The following is a 24900-nucleotide window of genomic DNA, read 5'->3' on the forward strand; positions in this document are numbered from 1 at the left end:
ACCTAGAGTGCCAAGTCAAGAGGGATTCTGGGACTTTCCCTGGTGGTTCAGTGGTTAAGAATCTGCCTGCCAATGGAGGGGACACCAATCCCTGGTCCAGAAAGATCCCACATGCCTCAGGGTAACTAAGCCCAAGCTCTATAAAAAGAGAAGCCACTGCGATGAGAAGCCCATGCACTGCAACGAGACAGCAGCCCCTGCTCTCCACAACTAGAGAAAATCTGTGCACAGCAACGAGACCCCGCACAGCCAAAAATAAAATATGTTTTTTTCTTAGAAAAGGGGGAAGCCATGTCAGAGTTCAAAGGAAGAATGTGTCCTGAACAATTACGGATGTCTATCATGGGAAAGGTATTAGGGAAGAGAGGGGAATGCACAGGCCATATATCACTTTCAATTGTCAAGAAACAAGCAAATGGAGACATGTTTTTTTAAACAAGGAGGAAAATATGGCCACCACTTCTAACTTTGGGTTTATAGATTTCTATCTGAATTTGTACATATGGTTTTACTCTCCTCCCTTAGATCCATTCCTATTGAACAGAGGGAGCTATTATTTTGAGCACAGTTCTAGGATCAATGGAAGGCATGCATCTGGCTCTGATTGCTACTAACAAACACACTGAGAAGGAAAAGGAAAGCATAGTTCAAACTTTGATGACCAGGTATTTAAAAAGATCCAGGGCCCTCTTACTCTACCCTAAAAATTGTGTCTTACCTTCTTGGAAGATCAATCCACATATCCTAAAATAGAATGATTAGAAAGTAAAGTGTGACCTAAGTGCTCAGGGGATCAGAGAGCCATTAGATGGGATAGTTAAGCAGTTTACATTGAAACTGTAAAACATCTGACATAGTGAAAACCCAAATTTTGCAATGTGGTCATAATTATCTAAAAGATGTCAATGCACAAAAACTAGAAGAAAAAAATAATAAACTCCTGTGAAAATGGTTGGTCTGCTAGGCAGTGGAAATGGGGGCTAACTTTGCACTCCCCATATTTCTAACACCATGTAATGTTGCTATAATGTCACTAACATTAACAAAGTATAAATGCCTTCTAAATATAATTCACTATTTGACTTGCAATGAATCACAGATGCTAAAACAATACAAAAAATAAAACAGATGCCAAGAAAGCAAAGCAGTGGGGGATTTTTATGACATATATTTTGAAGGGCTCTGAAAAAGACCTGATATGCAAGCAAGCTTGCATGGAGTCCGTAATGATATAGGCCAAGGTCTCATACTTGGATGTAAAATTTAGGGAACTACTCTTCTCTTGGTGAAGAGGGAAGAAAAAGTAGCCAAAGGGACTTCTCTGGTGGTCCAGTGGTTGACAATCTGCCTGCCAATGCAGGGACATGGGTTTGATCCCTGGTCCAGGAAGAGTCCCCATGCCATCTTAGTCCCATGTGCCGCAGTGACTAAGTCTACAGGCCCTAGAGTCTGTGCTCTGCAACAAAAGAAGCCACCACAGTGAGAAGCCCACACGCTGCAACTATAGAGTAGCCCCCACTCGTGGCAACTAGAAAAAGCCCACATGGAGCAATTTAGACCCAGCGCAGTCAAAAAAATTAATTTTTTTTTTAAAAGTAGCCAAAGAAAAGGATGGGAGTAAGGGGAAGAAATCCACCTGCCATCTTCCACAGCCAATGAAAGGATCGTCTCTGAATTATAAATTTGAATTCCAGCCTCCAGAGACTTCAGGATGAAGGATCCAAATACTCTGATGGTAGATGAAGACCCACTTCCTCCTTCATTTTTTAAGTCCCAAACAAAGAGCTGTTCTGACCAAAACAGAAAGGAAGTCAGTTAAAAGCAGCAGATCCATGCTGCACTGCCCTGTCCAGGTGGAATTCCAACAGGAGTAACAAGGTAGAACATCTGAGATGAAAAGAGAACAACTTCTGATGTTGAAAGAGACACTCAGCAGCTTAAACACCGCCTCTGGGCATGGTTTATTGAAAGGACCATGTAGCCACAGAGAGGTTTCCGTCACTAGCCACGTGGCTGTGTGTACAGGCCACTCCTAAGTCCTTCGGGTGTGCAGAGCATCAAAACAAGGTTTGCCTTCCACAGAAGGGACGTCAGGGAGAGTCCTGACTGTGCCATAGGCAGAACTAACTTTTCATGTCTCTCCCTCCACTCTCCTAGGACAACTAGATATGCACAGATTAAACTCAACCTGCAGGTTTTATCTTTTTTAATTCAAAATTTTCCTTTGGCAAAAGCTCTGGAGAGGAATTATGGCAGAAGTTCATGAGAAACAGCCGGGAGCCCATGGAGAGATTCCTATGACATGGATAGGAAGTGACCTGGAGTTTCTCCAGGCAAGGAGAAAACAGACATAGCCCTGTGCCTCTGAAATCTACTAGAGTTAATTCTCCAAAAAAAAAAAAAAAAATAGAGCAATTCCAAGGATGCAATTGAGATTATGGGTACAGCCCAAGGGTAAATGCTTTACACGTACATGAGAAAAAACACAGAGATACAGATGTCCATACACGTATCAGTGTCGCTACACCAACTCACAAACCTACATGTTAACACACACACATACAAAGACAAATACACTGATCTATTTGGGCTCACTGTAGGAATATTTTCTGTGCAGTAACTTCTGCTGTTTTTCTTTTTTTACAGCTAAGATGAATTATTAATGTTTATTGTGAAAACCTTTTTATTGCCAGGAAAACACGATTTGCTCTTCTTCAGGTAACAAGTGCTATGCATCTGTTGATTCCTACTGTCACATTATCTGGTTCCATCACAAATACCCGTGTTGTAACACAAAAGAAAGAAACACCCCAAGGCAAATATATAGGCATTCCTGGTATGCTACGAGTGGATGACAGGCAGCTCTAATGGTCCCACTTACATAAATGCAACTTATTCACATCAGAACGCAACTTCCTTCTAGACACAGAGTGCCAGAAATCATTCTTTTCAACCCAGAGCTGTTTCTATTGAAACACCTGTCAACCGACCTGTCAGCTCAGCAGACCTATGTATGGCTTCTATCCAGGGATGCCTGCATTTTTCAAGTCTCTGGAAGAGAAACATCCTATGGAGGTTGAGTGATGGGCTGAGGGTTAGGAAAAATGGTTCCGTGACATCCCAGGGCTCTGACTTTTAAGACTTTGGAAAAGCCTCTGGGCAAATCTATGAAGCTTTTTGTGTGTATATAAATCCTTTTTTTTTTTTTTTAATCTCACAAATAAACAACAGAACTAACTTCTACCGTAAAAGCAGAGGGGAAAATATTTGTAAGGTGAAGTCTGACGCCAGAGCTGCAAGATGCCATTTGTGAACTGCAAAAGGATATTGACAGACCAATATGGCCTTGTGTGTCTTCAATTATTCCACAAACTGTTTGTTTAGCAATCTTGAGGGGAAAAGGCTAATGCGTCATGAATTTGAGCCTTAAAATAACTAGTGCCTAGCACCTACATGGGCTTGAGAATTGCTTATAGTGTAACATCAGACAGTGTTGAATTCCAGAAGAGTGAAAAATAAAGGCAGGGTTAAGCTAGAGCAATGGCTGCGCTTTGCGGAGCAGCCGTGAAGAGATACCCCACGCCCAAGGTAAGAGAAACCTAAGTAAGACGGTACGTGTTGCAAGAGGGCATCAGAGGGAAGACATACTGAAACCATACTCACAGAAAACCAGTCAATCTAATCACACTAGGACCACAGCCTTGTCTAACTCAATGAAATTAAGCCATGCCCATGGGGCAACACAAAACGGGTAGGTCATGGTGGAGAGATTTGACAGAATGTGGTCCACTGGAGAAGGGAATGGCAAACCACTTCAGTATTCTTGCCTTGAGAACCCCATGAACTGTATGAAAAGGCAAAATGACAGGATACTGAAAGAGAAACTCCCCAGGTCAGTAGGTGCCCAATATGCTACTGGAGATCAGTGGAGAAATAACTCCAGAAAGAACGAAGGGATGGAGCCAAAGCAAAAACAATACCCAGCTATGGATGTGACTGGTGATAGAAGCAAGGTCCGATGCTGTAAAGAGCAATATTGCATAGGAACCTGGAATGTCAGGTCCATGAATCAAGGCAAATTGGAAGTGGTCAAACAAGAGATGGCAAGAGTGAAGGTAGACATTCTAGGAATCAGCGAACTGAAATGGACTGGAATGGGTGAATTTAACTCAGATGACCATTATATCTACTACTGCGGGCAGGAATCCCTCAGAAGAAAAGGAGTGGCCATCATGGTCAACAAAAGAGTCCGAAATGCAGTACTTGGATGCAATCTCAAAAACGACAGAATGATCTCTGTTCGTTTCCAAGGCAAACCATTCAATATCACAGTAATCCAAGTCTATGCCCCAACCAGTAACGCTGAAGAAGCTGAAGTTGAATGGTTCTATGAAGACCTACAAGACCTTTTAGAACTAACACCCAAAAAAGATGTCCTTTTCATTATAGAGGACTGGAATGCAAAAGTAGGAAGTCAAGAAACACCTGGAGTAACAGGCAAATTTGGCCTTGGAATACGGAATGAAGCAGGGCAAAGACTAATAGAGTTTTGCCAAGAAAATGCACTGGTCATAACAAACACCCTCTTCCAACAACACAAAAGAAGACTCTATACGTGGACATCACCAGATGGTCAACACCGAAATCAGATTGATTATATTCTTCGCAGCCAAAGATGTAGAAGCTCTATACAGTCAGCAAAAACAAGACCAGGAGCTGACTGTGGCTCAGACCATGAACTCCTTATTGCCAAATTCAGACTTAAATTGAAGAAAGTAGGGAAAACCACTAGACCATTCAGGTATGACCTAAATCAAATCCCTTATGATGATAGCTGTGAAAAGAAGAGAAGTGAAAAGCAAAGGAGAAAAGGAAAGATATAAACATCTGAATGCAGAGTTCCAAAGACTAGCAAGAAGAGCTAAGAAAGCCTTCTTCAGTGATCAATGAAAGAAACAGAGGAAAACAACAGAATGGGAAAGACTAGAGATCTCTTCAAGAAAATCAGAGATACCAAAGGAACATTTCATGCAAAGATGAGCTCGATAAAGGACAGAAATGGTATGGACCTAACAGAAGCAGTAGATATTAAGAAGAGGTGGCAAGAATACACAGAAGAACTGTACAAAAAAGATCTTCACGACCCAGATAATCACGATGGTGTGATCAATGACCTAGAGCCAGACATCCTGGAATGTGAAGTCAAGTGGGCCTTAGGAAGCATCACTATGAACAAAGCTAGTGGACGTGATGGAATTCCAGTTGAGCTATTCCAAATCCTGAACGATGATGCTGTGAAAGTGCTGCACTCAATATGCCAGCAAATTTGGAAAACTCAGCAGTGGCCACAGGACTGGAAAAGGTCAGTTTTCATTCCAATCCCAAAGAAAGGCAATGCCAAAGAATGCTCAAACTACCGCACAATTGCACTCATTTCACACGCTGTAAAGTAATTACCTTGAGTAAAGTAATGCTCAAAATTCTCCAAGCCAGGCTTCAGCAATATGTGAACCGTGAACTTCCAGATGTTCAAGCTGGTTTTCGAAAAGGCAGAGGAACCAGAGATCAAATTGCCAACATCCGCTGGATCATGGAAAAAAGCAAGAGAGTTCCAGAAAAACATCTATTTCTGCTTTATTGACTATGCCAAAGCCTTTGACTGTGTGGATCACAAGAAACTGTGGTAAATTCTGAAAGAGATGGGAATACCAGACCACCTGATCTGCCTCTTGAGAAATTCGTATGCAGGTCAGGAAGCAACAGTTAGAACTGGACATGGAACAACAGACTGGTTCCAAATAGGAAAAGCAGTACGTCAAGGCTGTATATTGTCACCCTGTTTATTTAATTTATATGCAGAGTACATCATGAGAAATGCTGGACTGGAAGAAACACAAGCTGGAATCAAGATTTCCGGGAGAAATATCAATAACCTCAGATATGCAGATGACACCACTCTTATGGCAGAAAGTGAAGAGGAACTAAAAAGCCTCTTGATGAAGAGGAGAGTGAAAAAGTTGGCTTAAAGCTCAACATTCAGAAAACGAAGATCATGACATCCGGTCCCATCACTTCATGGGAAATAGATGGGGAAACAGTGGAAACAGTGTCAGACTTTATTTTTGGGGGGCTCCAAAGTCACTGCAGATGGTGACTGCAGCCATGAAATTAAAAGACGCTTAGTCCTTGGAAGGAAAGTTATGACCAACCTAGATAGCATATTCAAAAGCAGAGACATTACTTTGCCAAAAAAGGTCTGTCTAGTCAAGGCTATGGTTTTTCCAGTGGTCATGTATGGATGTGAGAGTTGGACTGTAAAGAAGGCTGAGTGCCGAAGAATTGATGCTTTTGAACTGTGGTGTTGGAGAAGACTCTTGAGAGTCCTTTGGACTGCAAGGAGATCCAACCAGTTCATTCTGAAGGAGATCAGCCCTGGGATTTCTTTGGAAGGAATGATGCTAAAGCTGAAACTCCAGTACTTTGGCCACCTCATGCGAAGAGTTGACTCATTGGAAAAGACTCTGATGCTGGGAGGGATTGGGGGCAGGAGGAGAAGGGGACGACAGAGGATGAGATGGCTGGATGGCATCACTGACTCGATGGACATGAGTCTGAGTGAACTCTGGGAGTTGGTGATGGACAGGGAGGCCTGGCGTGCTGGGATTAATGGGGTCACAAAGAGTCGGACACGACTGAGCGACTGATCTGATCTGATCTGAAAGCTAGAGTCACGGCTGTGTTTCTTTAGCAAGTATTTGTCTGGGATAATATATCAGAGTGCATTGACTGGATTCATGCTATGCAGTACTTCTTCCCAAACTCGGATGGACAGTAAAACACCCCAAAGCACTTCTTAAAAAGCCCATTTGGATAGAACCTCACCCCTAGAGATTCTGATTTATTTGGAATGCAATGATGGCTAAACCCAACCACTTACGTGTCTACCTACATATGTATTTATCAATACGTTTGGAGGTTGTCAAGGTATGATTCTAAATCTTCAGCCAGGCTTGAGAACCACTAAACTTGTTAGGCAAAGATTTCACTACTACCCCTTATCAAGATAAAGTACAAATCCACAAATTCATATAAGTAATATTTATCGAGCACATGTTATGTGCAAACTTTCTTTTAGATCCTGAGGACACGCTAAAAAGCAAAAATAAATATGGCCAGTATCAGTTCAGGACCAAAGGCCATCGGGCTGAGAAACTAGGGAAGAGCTCGTGTCACAATTCAATTCTGAAGGCTGACTGTGGGCAAATACCATCTAGCTTAGGGGAGCTCAGTCTTTTGTTCTATTCTGAGCTTCAACTGATTAGATGAGGCCCACCCACATTATGGAGGACAATCTGGTTCACTCAAAGTCCACTCATCCAAAAACACCCTCACAGAAACATCCAGAATAATGTTTGACCTATCTGGGCCTCATGACCCAGCCAAGATGACACATACAATAACCATCACATGGCCCATAGCCTTATGAGGTTGAAGTCCAGTAGGGGATTAGATGATGCTAAAGCATACCAACAAAATGAGTGCAGATTGTGAAAATAATATGACAGAAATAAGAAAATGGCTTGATAAAGTGGAGAGTCCAGGGTAAAAGCCTCTTGGAGGTAAAGAATGGGTAGGAACCTAAGAAATATAAGTAAAAAAGTATTCTAGGCAGAAGAGATGACATTAACAAAATGCGGCAATCACATGGGCTGCAAAGAACTCAATCAGCTTGAGAAAGTGTTAGAAAGCTGGAGGGGCTGGTGCACGGAAAACAGCAGGAAGAGAGGCACGGAATGAGGTTAGAGGGGCCAGACCATTCCAGGCTCCAAAATTAAGCTGAGGCAAAAGCAGAGAAGCAATATGACTGAATTTACCTTCCAAGATGTTCTGTTTGGGTACAGTGTGGGGAAGTGAAATAGGGAAGTGTGGACGCAGCATGCGCAGAGAAGTTCTGAAGTGGTTTAGGCATCAGATGAGTGTTCAGAACGTGATGGTGTTGAAGATGGGGCCGTGTGACCTGACCTTTGTCTATACTAGCAGGAGAAGAGATAGAACTTTCTAGAGCATTTGATGTGTTGCAAGTGGGGAAGAATGGTGATTCCTACATTTATGGCTTAAAGAATTCAGAAGAAACAAAAGCTTTTTTCCTGGTTACCAGCTTGACTCAATTTATACCCACTAGCTGCCTGCATTATGCAAACTATGCATCCTAATTAACAGAAATCCAGCTTGAATTATGCAAATTCTTGCTTTGGGCTGGGTTTTCCATTTCCTGCCTATAGGGCCTCCTGCCCATCAAGGACCAGATCCCATTCTCCCTACTGACCTTCTGTGGACCAGAGCCATCTGCACGCCCGGGGTGAGTGAGCCCTGAGAGGCCACTGTGGCCAAGCCACAGTGTGTCTGAACACTCACATGAAGCCAGCACCTCCTGGCACCTCTGAGAGCTTGCTCTGAGCTCATCCATACAGCAGCCCCTGTCTCCATCAACACGTGTCTGCCCCAGTCCTGTTCAGAACTACTTTCTAGCTCAGAACATGCGCCCAGCTTTCTTGCAATGCTCTGTCATGGAATGCTGATTCCTGGGGCCTGTGCTTTCTGTTCAGAGCAAATGCTACCATCTGTATGCCAGAAAAATATCAATGACCCTCTGACCTAGCCTACCTTGCAAAGGGGCTTCGGCACAGGAAGGCCACATTGTTTTATGGAGGCGAAGTCTGTGTTTTATTTAACTCTGAACACCAGGCGCCTAGAATAGCTTGCAAGATAAATGTCAGTCAACGCTAGCATAATCAAGACACCCATTCCTGCCTCATTAGGGTCCTCTCATTCCGTTTAAGCTTCTCAGATTTATACACTGTAATTAGAAACTTGGTGATTTTGACTGCTAAACATAAAGGCTTACTGGGAAGATTCACATGTCTGCATTTTAAATATTTTCACACATCGTTAACCCAGTTGCCAGTGTAACATCTTCTGGCCCAATTCCCTCACACTGTGTGATATTTATTTTTGGACAGAGACGAGAAAAACTAATTGAATTGAAACACGTATTGATTACTGTTTTTCGTGAACTCTGAACAGCTTGCCTCTAAATGATTTTACTGAGGAGCTTTTAGGCAACTGTTTGGCTGGACTGTTTCCCCCGTGACTGCATTTGGGTTGTGTGAGCCTGTCTGCAGTTGCCTGGTCTGCTTTCAGGGAGTCCTGTCGTGCACAAGAGCAGAGTCAGAGTGGAAGGGGCTGTGCCAGCCCACTTCACATACAGGCCCTGATCGGGACGCCCTGTGTATGTGTTAGTCCATCAGTCATGTCCAACTCTTTGCAATCCCATGAACTGTAGCCCACCAGGCTCCCCTGTCCATGGGATTTTCCAGGCAAGAATACTGGAGTGGGTTGACATGTACTTCTCCAGGGGATCTTCCCGACACAGGGATCAAACCTGTGTCTCCCACATTACAGACACACTCTTTACTGTCGGAGCCACAAGGGAAGACCCAAGGAGGGTTCCAGAAGAGTCTATGCAAAGAGCATGGTTTTCACATTGCTGGTGAAAGTCTCAGCTCTTTGGATCCCTTGTAAGCAGGCACATCCCTCAGTTCATTTAGTGGCCACATTACTCACCCAAGGACTGTGGGTGTGTGTCAAGCAGAGCTCTCCAGATCCAGATTAGGACACTTTAGGAAGTGTCTTAGACCAGAGCCTCTCCCAATGTCATATGTGTGTGTGAATCAGCTGGTTAACACACAGGCTCTGATTCAGTGGGTCTGAGTTGAGGCCTGAAATACTGCATGTCTGAACTGCTCCCAGGTGACACTGATCTGCTGGTGTGTAGACATGAGGCCTTTGATGTGACCTTTCTCCATGCACTCTCTGTCACCTTGCTGAGACCTGAGGCCAGGGACCATGTTTCTGATACAAGCTGCTTGCAGTAGAGGCGAGGCTGGCTTCAGTGGGCAGGGAGAGAGGACGTGGCTGCTGGAGAATCAGGCTGCTGCACAGTTCTGGGGTAGCATCAGGGAAGCCACTGGACTTCTAGCCCTTCAGTTCAGTTCAGTTGCTCAGTCGTGTCCGACTCTTTGTGACCCCATGAAGCGCAGCACGCCAGGTCTCCCTGTCCATCACCAACTCCCAGAGTTCACTGAGACTCACGTCCATCGAGTCAGTGACGCCATCCAGCCATCTCATCCTCTGTCGTCCCCTTCTCCTCCTGCCCTCAATCCCTCCCCGCATCAGAGTCTTTTCCAATGAGTCAACTCTTCACATGAGGTGGCCAAAGTACTGGAGTTTCAGCTTTAGCATAGTTCCTTCCAAAGAAATCCCAGGGCTGATCTCCTTCAGAATGAACTGGTTGGATCTCCTTGCAGTCCAAGGGACTCTCAAGAGTCTTCTCCAACACCACAGTTCAAAAGCATCAATTCTTTGGCACTCAGCCTTCTCCACAGTCCAACTCTCACATCCATACATGACCACAGGAAAAACCATAGCCTTGACTAGACGGACCTTTGTTGGCAAAGTAATGTCTCTGCTTCTGAAAATGCTATCTAGGTTGGTCATAACTTTCCTTCCAAGGGATTACTATTATTTTTCAGTCGCTCAGTCCTGTCCAACTCTTTGTGACCCCATGGACTGCAGCGCACCATGCTTCTCTGTCCTTCACCACTTCCTGGAGCTTGCTCAAACTCATGTCCATTGAGTCAGTGATGCCATCCAGCTATTTCATCTTCTGTCGTCCCCTTCTCCTCCTGCCCTCAATCTTTTCCAGCATCAGGGTCTTTTCAAATGAGTCAGCTCTTCACACCAGGTGGCCAAAGTATTGGAGCTTCAGTTTCAGCTCCCAGCCCTTAGGGCTAGAGGCCAGAATCGAACAGTCTGGGCTCCATGGAGCTCTTCAAGATAAGAACTCCTTATCTTATCTTTACTGCCTTAAAGGAAGCCATCCAAGCCCACAAAGAGGCAGCAAGGAAGAAGCAGATGTGACAGTTTTTCCTCTTCCACCTGGATGCTGGGTCTTCCAATAAATAGTTGAGCCCTTATTGCAATATCTATTGTTTTGGCTGAGTCACTAAGTCATGTCTCTTTTGTAACCCCATGGACAGTAGCCCGCCCAGCATGCAATTTCCCAGACAACAACATTGCAGTATCATACATGAGTTCAATATCCTTGCCTCCTGGCAGATTTTCCAGGTGTTCCTGAGATGCTTATGTGCCCAGGGCCATTATTCACACAACAGCCAGGTGGTATTTTAGGAATGTAAATCTGAATCCTTCATTTCTCTGCTTAAAAATCCTCCTCTGGTGTTCTGCTCCTCTCAGGAGAAAGCGCAGACTCTAGAAACCCTGTATCATCTGACCCTGCCCAGCCCCTCCCCACATGGCCTCATCATTGTCCACCCTGCTCACGAGGTTTCAGTCACTCTGACCTCCTTCCTTTTCTCAAACAAGCCCGTCATTCTACCACAGGGCCTTTGCACACTGGCTATTGTCCTTCAAGTGAGCCTCATGACTGTTTTGGCTTTGAATCTCTGGCCACAGGCACAGTTTGAAGAGTGGAACAAATATAAAATGAGGTATAAAACTTTGGTTCTTTTGATATTTGGCAAAACTAATACAATTATGTAAAGTTTCAAAAATAAAAAAATAAGGGAAAAAAAAAATAAAGAAAAAAAAAAACTTTGGTTCTGTGGGTCTGATGTAGATTTATTTTTCTCTTGACTTTTACCCTAGAACAGTCTGACACCTTCATGTTACAAAGAGGGGACTGAAGCCCAGAGAACAGATGAGACATAATCAAAGCCATTCTGATTCTGGAAGGCAGAACTGTCCAAGGATGTACCAAGACTTGCTCATGCGTGTGCTCAGTCGCTCTGTCATGTCCATACTGTAGCCTGCCAGGCTCCTCTGTCCATAGGATTCTCCAGGCAAGAATACTGCAGTGGGCTGCCATTTCCTTCTCCAGGGGATCTCTTCAACCCAGGGATCACACTTGCGTCTCTTGAGTACTGCAGCATTGGCAGGTGGATCCTTTACCACTAGGGCCACCTGGGGAAGCCCTTTTTTTTTTTTCCCCTGGGGGAAGGGAAAAGTGGTTCAGGAAGTGGTATGGACCCATGGGAAAGGGAATTTAATCTTAACATATGACATACTAGTTAGACCTGCTGCAATTAACAATTTTTACACTATTTTCAAAGTCACAACTCTTCTTCACTCCCTCATTTGTTTGGCTTTTGCCTTTTGGAGTCCAAGGCTGTACACAGGAAGGCACTGACAGTCCTGGATTTCTCTTCCACTTCTGTCATCTGATTTTTCTTTGCCACAAAATAAACTTTTTGAGAACAGGAGAGGGTGATTTGTAATTTATGGATTTCTCTCTAGAAATTACAACCAGAACCTCATTTAAAAAAATCAAATTGGTTTCATCTAATTAAATTTGGAAATTGCCTCATAAACACGTATTCTTTTATAAATGTCTTTAAAAACAAGTTCAGTTCAGTTCAGTTCAGTCGCTCAGTCGTGTCCGACTCTTTGCGACCCCATGAATCGCAGCACACCAGGCCTCCCTGTCCATCACCAACTCCCGGAGTTCACTCAGACTCACGTCCATTGAGTCAGTGATGCCATCCAGCCATCTCATCCTCTGTCGTCCCCTTCTCCTCCTGCCCCCAATCCCTCCCAGCATCAGAGTCTTTTCCAATGAGTCAACTCTTCACATGAGGTAGCCAAAGTACTGGAGTTTCAGCTTTAGCATCATTCCTTCCAAAGAAATCCCAGGGCTGATCTCCTTCAGAATGGACTGGTTGGATCTCCTTGCAGTCCAAGGGACTCTCAAGAGTCTTCTTCAACACCACAGTTCAGAAGCATCAATTCTTCGGCACTCAGCCTTCTTCACAGTCCAACTCTCACATCCATACATGACCACAGGAAAAACCATAGCCTTGATTAGACGGAACTTTGTTGGCAAAGTAATGTCTCTGCTTCTGAAAATGCTATCTAGGTTGGTCATAACTTTCCTTCCAAGGAGTAAGTGTCTTTTAATTTCATGGCTGCAGTCACCATCTATAGTGATTTTGGAGCCCAGAAAAATAAAGTCTGACACTGTTTCCACTGTTTCCCCATCTATTTCCCATGGAGGTCTCCTGCTTACTGTCTGAGGCAGGACTGGGTTGAGCTGAGAGGAGGAGACGTCCCATCTTTCTGCTCAGAAGGACATACTCTCTTATCAGTTGCTGAAACTTTATTTATCTATTTGGCTGCACTCGGTCTTCGCTGCCATGTGCAGGCGTTCTCTAGTTCCAGTTCCGGCGAATGGGGGCTACTCTTCATGGAGGGATGCAGGCTTCTCATCATGGCAGCTTCTCCTGTTGTGTAGAATGGACTCTAGGCGCGTGGACTTCAGCAGTTGCCGCACACAGGCTCAGTAGTTGTGGCACGCAAGCTTAGCTACTCCATGGCACGTGGAATCCTCCTGAACCAGGGATAAAACCCATGTCCCTTGCATTGGCAGGCGGATTCTTATCCATTGTACCACCAAGGAAGTCCTGAAACTTTCTAAAGAACAGTGAAATCTAGAGCAGTGCTTCTCAAACTTTTTTAATGCCCCATACGAATCACCCAGGGATCTTGTTAAAATGAAAACTCTGATTCAGGAAGTCTGGCACAATCTAAGATGCTGTTTTTCTAACCAGGTTCCAGGTAGAGCCAATGCTGCCGGTCCATGGATCACACTGAGAAAGAGGCAAGACATTCACACTTGAATTCAGGACCCAAGGGTTGTATACCCTTGGTCTTTACATTTCACCTCTCCAAGGCTCCACTGCCTCATTTTTACATAATGTTAAGAGATAACATTTATCAGTGCTATTTCTAAATGCCAAACACAGTACTAAACATATATTTGTGTTTATTAAGCAGTATAAATTAGCAGTTACTTAATGTACCCAAGTTTACACAGCAAGGGAAGTGGCAGAGCTGGGATTTACATCTAGGCTGCCTGACCTCCAAAGTCAACATTCTTACCTTCTGAGGCTTCACTGGCTTGTGACACACATGGTCTCAGCCACGTTCATGGTCAAAATACAAGGCCTAGCCCATGTCCTCCCTTCAGGTCATCATCCCTTAGGTCCCTTCAGATCATCATCCAAGAACTTTGGCATATTCCCACCAGGTAACCTTAAATGCTCAAACAAGTCAGACAGTGGCAGCTCTGGTTCTCTATTACAGCCCAAGGAGCAGCCAAGAAATTACATGAAGTTTTCTTACAACAGCTGTTTCTAGTAGAGCACCCTCATAGGAATGCCAACATCTCAGCAACTGGGCTTCGAACATTCACAAGGCACTGGGTTCATGGAGAAGTGCAAAGAAGGCAGCGCTGTTCTCACCCGGGGGCACCTTTGTGCTGCAGCTCCTGACCGTGTACGATACACAAGTCCTCACTTCCGTAACAGAGCAGGACCCTATGGGGCCTTCCCAAGACTGGACCCCCCCATATTCTCTGCCTGGCTCATGTCTGTAGAAAAACTGTAGCCAAAGAATAAATTTAATCAAAGAAGTGAGGAAATGCAGAAACAAAGGAATGCAGTCAACTAAGGCAAAGTAATAAGAGTTTAGCCATTAAGCAAAGAGCCAACAGATAGTATTCTGACCTACATTCTTTGAACTATTATTCAGATACCGAAACCCTCACCAGGTAGAAGAAGTTGACTTAATATTTGATGACCAGATTGCAGTCATGACATAAGCTGATCCGCCTGACACACGCCTGGCCTTGAGGAAATGGGAACAAACTGACCCTAGAACTGAAGATGAACTGTCCTTAAAACAATTAACATGGGGACTTCCTTGGCCAGGGGCTAAGACTCTGTCCTCCCGGCAGGGCCCAGGTTTGATCACTGGTCAAGGAACTAGATTCCACATGCTGCAACTAAGACCCAGCACAGCTCAATAGATGAATGAATAGAATTGGAAAAAAAAAAAATCAGTATGCCAATCAGACCACCCCTTGACCAACATGACCAATTCTAAGATGATTATCAGAGATCACTGTGTTTTCCTGCACATAATTTCCTCTTTCCGCCTATACACTCCTGAAACTCCCCTTTAAGAGCTCTTTCCCCCTAATTTGCAGGGGGAAGTGGCTTTTGGACACGAGTCTGCCTTCTCCCCCAGTTTACCAGCCTCCTGAGTAAACCAACCTTCTCTTTCCAACCAAAGACTCTTGAAAGACTTTTTTTTTCCAGAGTCTTGAAAACTCTTTTCAAGTTTTTTCTCTTGAGTACGGGCTGTGGAGCAGCGAGCAGCCTAACCTGACTTGAGTAATACCTTCAGGGGATTTACTGCTCAAACAGTGTCTAACTCACAGTTACGTTTGCTCTTTTGTTCTCTCTCCATCTATTTCTTCTTATTGTGGAATTATCATCAAGAGTTTCGTAACCAAGCCCAGTGCATAATCTGATGAGAGCAAGAGGGATATTGCTCCTGAGGAAAAAAAATCTGTATAGGGATATGCCTCTACCTGCAGCATAGCCTCAACCAGTGTTTCCAATTGCAGGTAGGTACAAGAACCAGGATCTTTTAATGCCAGAAGTGTCCTCAATTCAAGGCAAAATGAGAAAAAAACTAAGGTGATCATAATGAGTTGCCCATAAAGTTAAATTTATTCAATTTAAAGGACTGCCTTTTATTCTGAGATTATGTACTTTCTATATTTTTGTAATTGTCTTTTGTAAAATGATGTTAATAAAACATGGTAAAATACTCTGTTGGTTCCCCCACAACATTTGAGGTTTTACTGGCCTATGAATTCCAAAAGTCTTCAACATCTGCCACCGAGAGCCATTTATATAACACCAGCAACTCCAGTACTCTTGCCTGGAAAATCCCATGGATGGAGAAGCCTGGTAGGCTGCAGTCCATGGGGTCGCTAGGAGTTGGACATGACTGAGTGACTTCACTTTCACTTTTCATTTTCATGCACTGGCGAAGGACATGGCAACCCACTCCAGTGTTCTTGCCTGGAGAATCCCAGGGACGGGAAGCCTGGTGGGCTGCCGTCTATGGGGTCGCACAGAGTTGGACACGACTGAAGCGACTTAGCAGCAGCAGCAGCAGCAGCAGCAAGCACCTTATCTCTCTAAGTCCTGGGTCGTTTCTTTGCTTTACAAAGAGCAGGTGGTAGATCTCTAGCTCATCTATGTGTATGTGAGTGTGCGGCCTGTGCTTTACAAAGAACACTGTGCAGCTTTTAAATGACTGGGCTTCGTTTCAGTTGACTGTCCAGTCGCCCTCTTCCCTGACACGGTCGTGAATGCGTCCCAGGCGAGGTCCAACAGTATGAATACCCCCTCTCATTCAGCACCATCCCCAGAAGGATGCTTCTCCCAACCCCATGGTCCAAGACGGAGATGTTAGAGAGCTCTGCTTCTGAGAAACACTGGATGGAGTGGAGTAAGGTGTGTCCTCAGGGCGCTTTCTCCAGCACCCTGTACATGACTGACAGCTTTCTCCTCCTTCAGAGAGCTCTTAGGTCTGTCCGGGTCTCTCCAGATAATTTCTGTGTCCATCAGATTCACCCTGAATATTTCTCCCTCATCAACACTCTTTGACTTTCCTCCCCAGAGCTCATCTGCCCTTATGGCAGGGATATGCTTCCTGAGGCTCACTCTCAACAGGTGTACCCTTCTGTATGAGCACCCAGAATCTTTAGTCCCTCCATGAGCCTATTGTGCATTTCAGCCTGGGATGCTTATCACCTTTCCCCCTCAGACTCCTTAGAGAAACCCTGAAGCAACAGTTAACACTGCTCCCCCACCTCCAATCTTACAGATAAGCAAACTGAGGCTTAAAGAGAGGAAGAACCTGCCAAGGGTCCCTTGAGACTGAGGTAGAGCTACTAGGGCAGCAGACTCCATCCTTCCAGCTTCAGCTTTCATGCCCTTCCATCTGCAATGCTGTGTGTTTCTACTGTACCTGAATCACAGTCTCATGGTATCTCAGAATATAAGGGGTGGGAAGAGAGTCAATCCTGCCCATATCCTACTATTATCATTTTGCTAAATCAGCCTTACTGGAGTTTTACTGTTTATTTGCTTTTGCTCTGCAATGAGCTTCTAACATTTGTTCTAATTTTGAAAGTTTTCAGGGAGGCTGCATTTTGTCTTGTCCAAGAACATTCTATTCTGTCTCTGGTAGAAGGCCTTGCTAATCCTGGGAGAAGGGCTTTCAACACTATCACCTAGGTGGCAATACAATATACCTTGGCCACAAAGCAATGTTAAAGCTCAAGAATGTTGTACTCCTAGCTAGAGAATGACATTGGGATCCTTTCAGAAGCCTAGGGACTGATAGGTACCATGAGCATCATGTGACTGTTACGACTTTCCAGAGGACAGTTTGCCAGGCCTGGCTCTGCTTGGCTGTGCCAGGACAATCTGACTCCTTGGGTCTTGACTCCTTTGCTAAAGAGATGAATAATCCCATCCATGCATGATACACCCAATTGTCTTTGTCATCGGGGCTATCAAGACAGCTCAGTTGATGTCCTGTGTTTGGCTCCCACTGCACTATCAGAAACCTTCTGTATTAATTCATTGTGTCTCACTCGCCTTTGTGCCTTTGATGGAGCTTCTACGTGCAGTATTATCTGCCAACTCCAGGCTGAAGTAAACTGAATAAAACCAAGTGATACAGCCAAAGTGGCCTCCTTACCTCATAGAGTGTGATGACCCCATTGGTCTCATTGGGAGGTTTCCACTGGATGTAGATCTTCTCCTCAAAGGGCCCCCCTTGGATGGATTCGAGAGGAACAGCTCCTGGAACTACAGGAGGAAACAGGTCAGGAACCTGATGTCACCCTTCATCTCATCTCCCCAGCCTCAATGACCTAGAATGGGGGTCAGCAAAATCACTCTGTAGGATCAGATCATAAATACTGCAGGCTTGGTGGGTCATACAGTCCCTATTGAAATTACTCATTTTGGTACTTGTAACACAAAAACAGCCACATATAATCCATAAACAAATGGGTATATCTGTGTGCCAAAAAAAAAAAAAAATCCCCTTCATTTTTAGAAACAGGCAAGGGTTAGAGCTGACGCATGGGCCACTGCTTTCTGTTTTCCTGTAAGGCCAATGGCTTTTCATCTGCAGACTCTGAGCAAGTCTATCCTGGAACTAAAGCTGACCAGGATTAAGAGGACAGCTGTAGGCCCCAGACCGGCCAACAGGTGGGATCCCAGAATGAGATTCCTGGCTTAGGACTGGTATTTGAGGAGTGCAACGTGAACTTCACTATCATTTTTCTAAACCTGTCAAGGTTTCTCCAACTGCAGGAAGCGCTTCCATAGTTTCCTATCCCTGAATCCACCAGGAACCATGTGCCTTGAAACCGCTATCTAATTAGAAGGCTCCAGGAATGCAGCTTATTTGTCTCCCTTCTGAGTTTCCGACGCCTGCCACATGGTAGACGCATGATAACCATTTGCTGGCTGGACTCATAGGTGAGTCAATGACCTTTGCCAGCATTTTGCCCTAAATCAAAACCTTTCCTGGGCAGTTTCTGTACCCAGAAAAGTCTTCCTGCCAGCATCCTCCTGCTGAATTCCACCATTATGACAGCCTGGAAGATGCTGAACCATAAAATAATGATTCCCCAAACCTGCTGTTATAACTCCCTAGAGCATCATGAATTCATGTAAATCATTATGGAATCTATTTATATTTTGGCATTATAAAAGCAAGTATTCTTTTTTACTAAGCACTTACTCTTTGATCAGACTTTTACATACCTTATTTCATTTAAGCCACAGAACAGCTCTGCCCAGTGTATATCATCTCCTTTGTGCTGATAAGGGAACTGAGGCTGAGAGAATTAAATAACTTGCTCAAGGTCATACAGCTCTTAAGTTGTAAAGAGGGAACTGAACACCTGTCTGTGAGCTTCAAAGCATATACTCTTAATCATCATGCTATGCCTCTCTAGATATAGCCACGGCCATATGTTGCAATCAGTTCCCTATTGTTAAATTAAAATATATTTAGTTTTTCTCATTACAGACGTGATACACAGAATTTGTTGAATATTAAGAATCTACAAAAAAGGTTTTTAAAAAAGAACAAAATCATTCTAATCCCTGTAACTCTAGATATTTTTTCTAGTAATTTTATGTCTCTGCATATACATATTTTATTTTTAAAAATTAAACTCCTACCTTGCATATTGTGTTATGACCTTCTTTTATAGCTAAGCAAATTACAGTTAAAAAAAAAAAAAATCCTATGGCGGATTCATGTTAATGTACGGCAAAACCAATACAATATTGTAAAGTAATGAGCCTCCAATTAAATAAATTTATATTAAAAAAAAATCCTTAAATTCTCTTTGGGGCCATGCGTTTTAATGGCTTCTTAGAACAGGATATGCCCCATTTTAGTCACCAGTCCTTCATTATTGGGCATTAAAGTTGGTTTGAATTCTTTATAAGTAACATTATAATAAGTATTCTTACAAATAAGTATTTGCATGCAACTCTGCTGATGTCCCTTAGATAAATTCTTGGAAATTAATTTATTGGGTCAAAACAGATGGATTATTTTATCTTTAACGCTTTTGACACATATTACCAGATCGCCTTCCAGAAAGTTTGCACCATTCTGGGTTCCCCAAAGAGAAGAATATGTCGATTCCTAATCCATGCCAACAATGACTGTTTAAAAGATTAAGTGCATGCATGCATATCTTTTTTAGAATACCAGAGAATGCAGATTTGTTTTTCTGGTTAATTGGCTATTTGCATTGATTCTTTCATGAACATGCTCTCTACGCCCTGTGCTCACTTTCCTGCATGGCTCTTCATTTCTGTTTATCATTGTCTCATGACTTATAATCTGTTTTTAGGGACTTAGGCTTTTTTACATAGGTTACAATACTTTTGGTCAGTTCTTCATTTGCTTATAGATCTTTTAGGTATGTAGAAGCTTCTAAATATTCAGATCTCTTATTGCTTTTCCTTATCCAGTTATCCTTTCTACAAATAGTTATTCAATACCTAATATGACCAAGGGACTTGGTGATAGACATTACAGATACACCAATAACAAAGAAAGACATCCTTAAATCCTTGATAAAGCTTGTATTCTGCAAAGGGAAACTACATTAAATAAATAATTGCACTCATAATTAGTTTTTCAAAGTCATTATTAGGATTTTAAGGTAAATACACAAGGTGTTGGAAGAATTATAATCAGTAGAGAAAATCTAGTCTGGCATATTATTTAGTCAGGATAATACATGGAAAGTAAGTTAGGGTCTATAGGTAAGAAGAAGCTATTAGGACAAGCTTGGGGAGGGTGGATGTTAAGAGTGTGGTGGATGGCTTTGTAGGGGAAAAGTGGAAGGAAAAAAATCACCTTGGGGAGAAAAGATGGTATCTTGGACCATGGTGATGGTTGTATAAAGGAGAATACAAGTGTGTCCGAAATTTAGGGGAGGGGGGGCCTAAGCATGTATGATTTGGTAGTGATGGAGGGAAGAGATGTATCAAGAAAGACCCCAGCTCTTCTGTTCTACACAAGCAGGATGGATCAGGGGGTTGTCATAAGAAGAAACCTTAGAGGACGCCTAGCTGGCAAGGAAGCTGGCAAGCTCAGTTCTGTCATAATTCACTGGACAAGTATGTGGAGCAATGCTGAGGACCAGCAGGGCAGGGGGTGAGTAGCAATATTTAGACACTGAAACCAGGGGCAGGGAATAGATCTTGTAGCAGAAGAGAACAAAAGTAGCAAGTATAAGACTAAGACAAAAAGCAACTCCAACCTCAAGGAGAAAAACAAAGAAGTTTAGAAACAGGGAAGCTGTATTCATAGAGGCAACAAAAAACCAACAAAGTGGGTTGTCACTGAAGCAGCCATGGGAGGCTCAAGAAGTTACTGTGACAGGTGTGGCTGCTGAGTGAGAAGCAACCTTACATTTGCTCATTGGACGTAGTATCTTCAAAGTTATTTGTGAGCTGACCAGGAGTAACTTAAGAACATCAGCATCAAGTCATCGTTTAGCGGGTGGAGAAGAGAGTGGAAGTTGAGGGACTGTGTTGAGACAAGTAATTACTTTTGCTATGAAGGTGAGGGAATGCAAGATGGAACAGAAATGAGACATGCAACCAAAGTACTGCTCCTCCCAAAGACGGGAGAAGTTATGGCATGATTCAAGGTAACCAGGAAAAATCTGAAATTGATGTAAGAAGTAGAAGGATGGGAAAGAGAGAGGAAATAACTGATGTTAGTAGGGTCCTGAAAATGCTGGGGCAGGGGTGGGTGGGAAGAGAGCATCCTTCCCTCTCTGAGACAAGAGAAGAGGAAGAAAATGCACAGATGCTTTGGAGAAGGGGGTTGAGGTGTTTGAATGACTCTTGCTTTCTTGAGAAGAGAGAGAGGAATTATTTATCAAAGGTGTCCTGGAGGAGGAGCTTCGTCAGTAATTGGGAGAAGTTTTAAAGGTGAAGAGAATGCTGAATGGAGAGGTGCCTGTGCTACGCTCTAAGGAAAGGCAAGGTCTATGGGCTGCAGATTCTGAGGGGGAACATCAAGCTGGGACCCCCATCTGGGCTTTTCCTTCCATACCAGCTCAGAGCAAATTTTCCTTCTCAACCCAGATGAACAGTCATCTGTGTTTTCTTCTTTCTGTTTCATGCTTTATTCCCATCTTTTTCTTCTTAAATCTAACATTTTAATCCATCTGGGATCAACTTTATGCATTGTACAAAGTGGAAATCTAACTAGAGTTCCTGACAATATTCTTAGGACAATAAATTGACCAGTCAAAACTTTCCCCAGTGATTTAAAATGCCATTTTATTACCACATTAAATTATTTTATATTCCAGCATATGTTGTTGGCTTTCTCTTCTATTTCATTGAGTCATAGCTTCTATTCCGACAGTATCTCTCTGCTGTGCTGATATAACATATTTTAATATTCAGTAGAACAGGTCCTTTCCAAATACCATCATTCTTTTGCAAAGTTTTCTGGACTATCACTACTTGTGTATTCTTCTGAAGGAATACTGGAATAATTTTACAAAACTTCAAAATGTTCCATCAGAATTTTAATTTCAGTTGCACTCTTCACTTCCCTGGGGGACAAAGGATACTGTTTAATAACAAGTCCTTCTATTAGTAATGTTGTATTAATCCACATTTATTAATGTTTCTTTTTATGTCTCTCAGTTAAAAGTTATGTTTTTTTCATTTCTTATAAACTACATTCCTAGGATTTTGTTACTTTTGCTCATATTATTTTTGTATTAAATTAAGAAATTTTTCTTATGAAACATATAGAAACATTATATATAACAAATGGATTTTTAAATAATAATTATGACATGACCACACATGCACCTACTATCCACTATAAGAAATAAAACATCACTGTATCATGGAGGCATTCCTATGTACCTCACACTCGGCTCCTCTCTTCCCCACCAAAAACCAGTGCACTGGTACATACAGTGGAGTATTACCCAGCAGGTAAAATGAATAAAACTGTGCCATTTGCAGAGACATGGATGGACCTAGAGAGTGTCATACAGAGTGACTAAGTCAGAAAAACAAGTATCATATATTACTGCATAAATATGGAATATAGAAAAATGGTACAGATGAACGTATTTGTGAAGCAGAAACAGAGACACAGATGTAGAGAATGGATGCATGGCTATCAAGGCAGGGAGGGCAAGGTGGGATGGACTGGGAGACTGGGATTCACACACATACCCTACTATGCATAACACAGATAACTACTGAGAACCGACTGTGTAGCACAGGGAACTCTACTCAATGCTCCATGGTGACCTAAATGGGAAGGAAGTCCAGGGAAAAGGGGTTACATTTATATATGTGGCTGATTCATTTTGCTATACAGCAGAAACTAACCCAACATTGTAGAACAATTATACTCCAATAAAAAATGCATATTATTCTAAATTGTATGTTACTCATTCTTTATTTTTATTTTGGAGTTATAAATATATACATTTATCTCAAGATAAAATATCATTTAGCTTATCCCAGTTTCTCTCACATACATAAAATTGAGTGTTTGTATTACATCATCTGCTTTCATCACTCAACACTGTTCTGAGATTCATTCACACTGATGCAGGTAGCTGTATTTCATTCATGTAAATTTTATGAATAGAGTCTTATTTATTTTCTAAATTTCTTATTTATCACTGTAGACAGACATTAAAACTATTTCCTGATAAAGGTACCTTACAACATTGCTCCTATGAAAACATTTTGTTGAAAATATACATGATGTCACTAAGGTATATCTAGCAATGGGATGGACAGACTAAGGGAAATACCTGTCTCCAGCTTTCCTGAGTGATGCCAAGTGGTCTTCCCAAGGGGCGGCAGCAGTGTATATTTCCTCCAATGAAGTTCTCAAAGTTCCTGTATCCTTACATCCTTACAAACACTAGGTATTGTCAGATTTTTATATTCTACACCACACGGTAAGTGTGAAATGACAGTTGATTAAGATTTTACTTGCTTTTGTCTATGTTCTAAAGAGGCTGACCATCTTTTAGTGTTTGCTAGCCATTACTGTATTCTTCTTATTGATTTTTAGAGTTTCCTTATATATCCTTCTTATTGACCCTCTCATTGGCTGTGTATGTTACAAAAAGATTCTCTTAGCTTTTGTCCTGCCTACCCACGTATATTACCTTTGGCTAAAAATCTCTTCTTAATTCTGATGTAGTCAAATTTATCAGCTTTTCTTTTTTTTTTTCACACGGGAGAAAGAAAAACAGACTTAGTAACTTGGTGGTAATTTCACAATGTATACAGTATCGAATCATCATGCTGTACATGTCAAACATATGCAATTTTATCTATCAATTATACCTCAGCAAAGCTGGAAAAAAGACAGCAACAGAGCTGTTGGTGCTTACTGCCCATATACTGATGGTCCCTCCTCTGGGAGAGCGAGGCCTGCGACACTGCAGACTGTGTTCAGGACTATCTTACTATTTTTGGCTTTTCTTCCTGCATATACATTTTAAGACTAGCTTGTAAATTCCACCCCTCCCCCCAAAAAAGTCTTATTTTTATATTGAAGTTGCCTGAATTATTGGGAAATCATTGATGTATTGATATGTCTTTAAAAATTGGGTTTTCCTATCCATACACATAGGATTTCTCTTACTTAGGTCTTCTTCAGCGCTTTTTATATTTACATATATTAATACTATATATCTTGAAGTCTTTTTATATGGCTTATTTCTAAATATCATGTATTTTTATTGGTATAAATAGTATCTTAAAAATATGTACTTGTTCAGTGAATAGAAATGCAATTTATTTTGTAATGTTGACTTCATCAAATATGCTATATTCTCTTTTTAATTCTAATAAACTATGTGTAAGTTTACTGGATTATCTATATAAACAACCATAGCATCTACAGTTAATGGCAGTTTTCTTCTTATCCAGTCTTTTAACTCTTTGTCTTCAACCAAAGCTACCAATACAATATTTTATGGAGATACTGATAAGCATCTGTGTGCTTTCCAACTTTAAAGGAAATGATTTTATTATTTCATCCTTGGGCATGGTGTCTGTATTAATATGGGGCTTATAGTTGCCCTTTATCAGAGTAAGAAGGTCTTTTTACTCCTGAATACAAGGATATTTTCTTCTTAAATCATGCTGAGTTTAACTGAAGCTTTTTTCCTGTTATCTATTGAAGTAACAATCCTCTCTTACTTCATTAATGTAGTGAATGCATTAATGGATTTACTAATGTTGAACCAATATTAACTTCCCAAAATAAATCATATTTTCTCTAGTTGTATACAGTGCTGGATTGTTTGCTAATATTTTGTTTGGGGTATTTGCATCTAAT

At 42.2% G+C, this 24900-nt stretch overlaps 1 protein-coding gene across 12 annotated transcripts in view; it reads right to left on the bottom strand.

The window, feature by feature from the left end:
- Window positions 1-24900, bottom strand: part of PTPRT (protein tyrosine phosphatase receptor type T) — a 1155533-nt gene that overhangs the window by 377390 nt on the left and 753243 nt on the right. For all 12 annotated transcript variants that reach the window (XM_025001262.2, XM_025001258.2, XM_025001261.2 and 9 more), the window contains exon 9: window positions 17704-17813. In XM_025001262.2, the coding sequence (XP_024857030.1) occupies window positions 17704-17813 (110 nt within the window). The remainder of the gene's footprint in view (window positions 1-17703; window positions 17814-24900) is intronic.

Source organism: Bos taurus, chromosome 13, assembly GCF_002263795.3.
Source record: "Bos taurus isolate L1 Dominette 01449 registration number 42190680 breed Hereford chromosome 13, ARS-UCD2.0, whole genome shotgun sequence".
NCBI lineage: Eukaryota > Metazoa > Chordata > Mammalia > Artiodactyla > Bovidae > Bos > Bos taurus.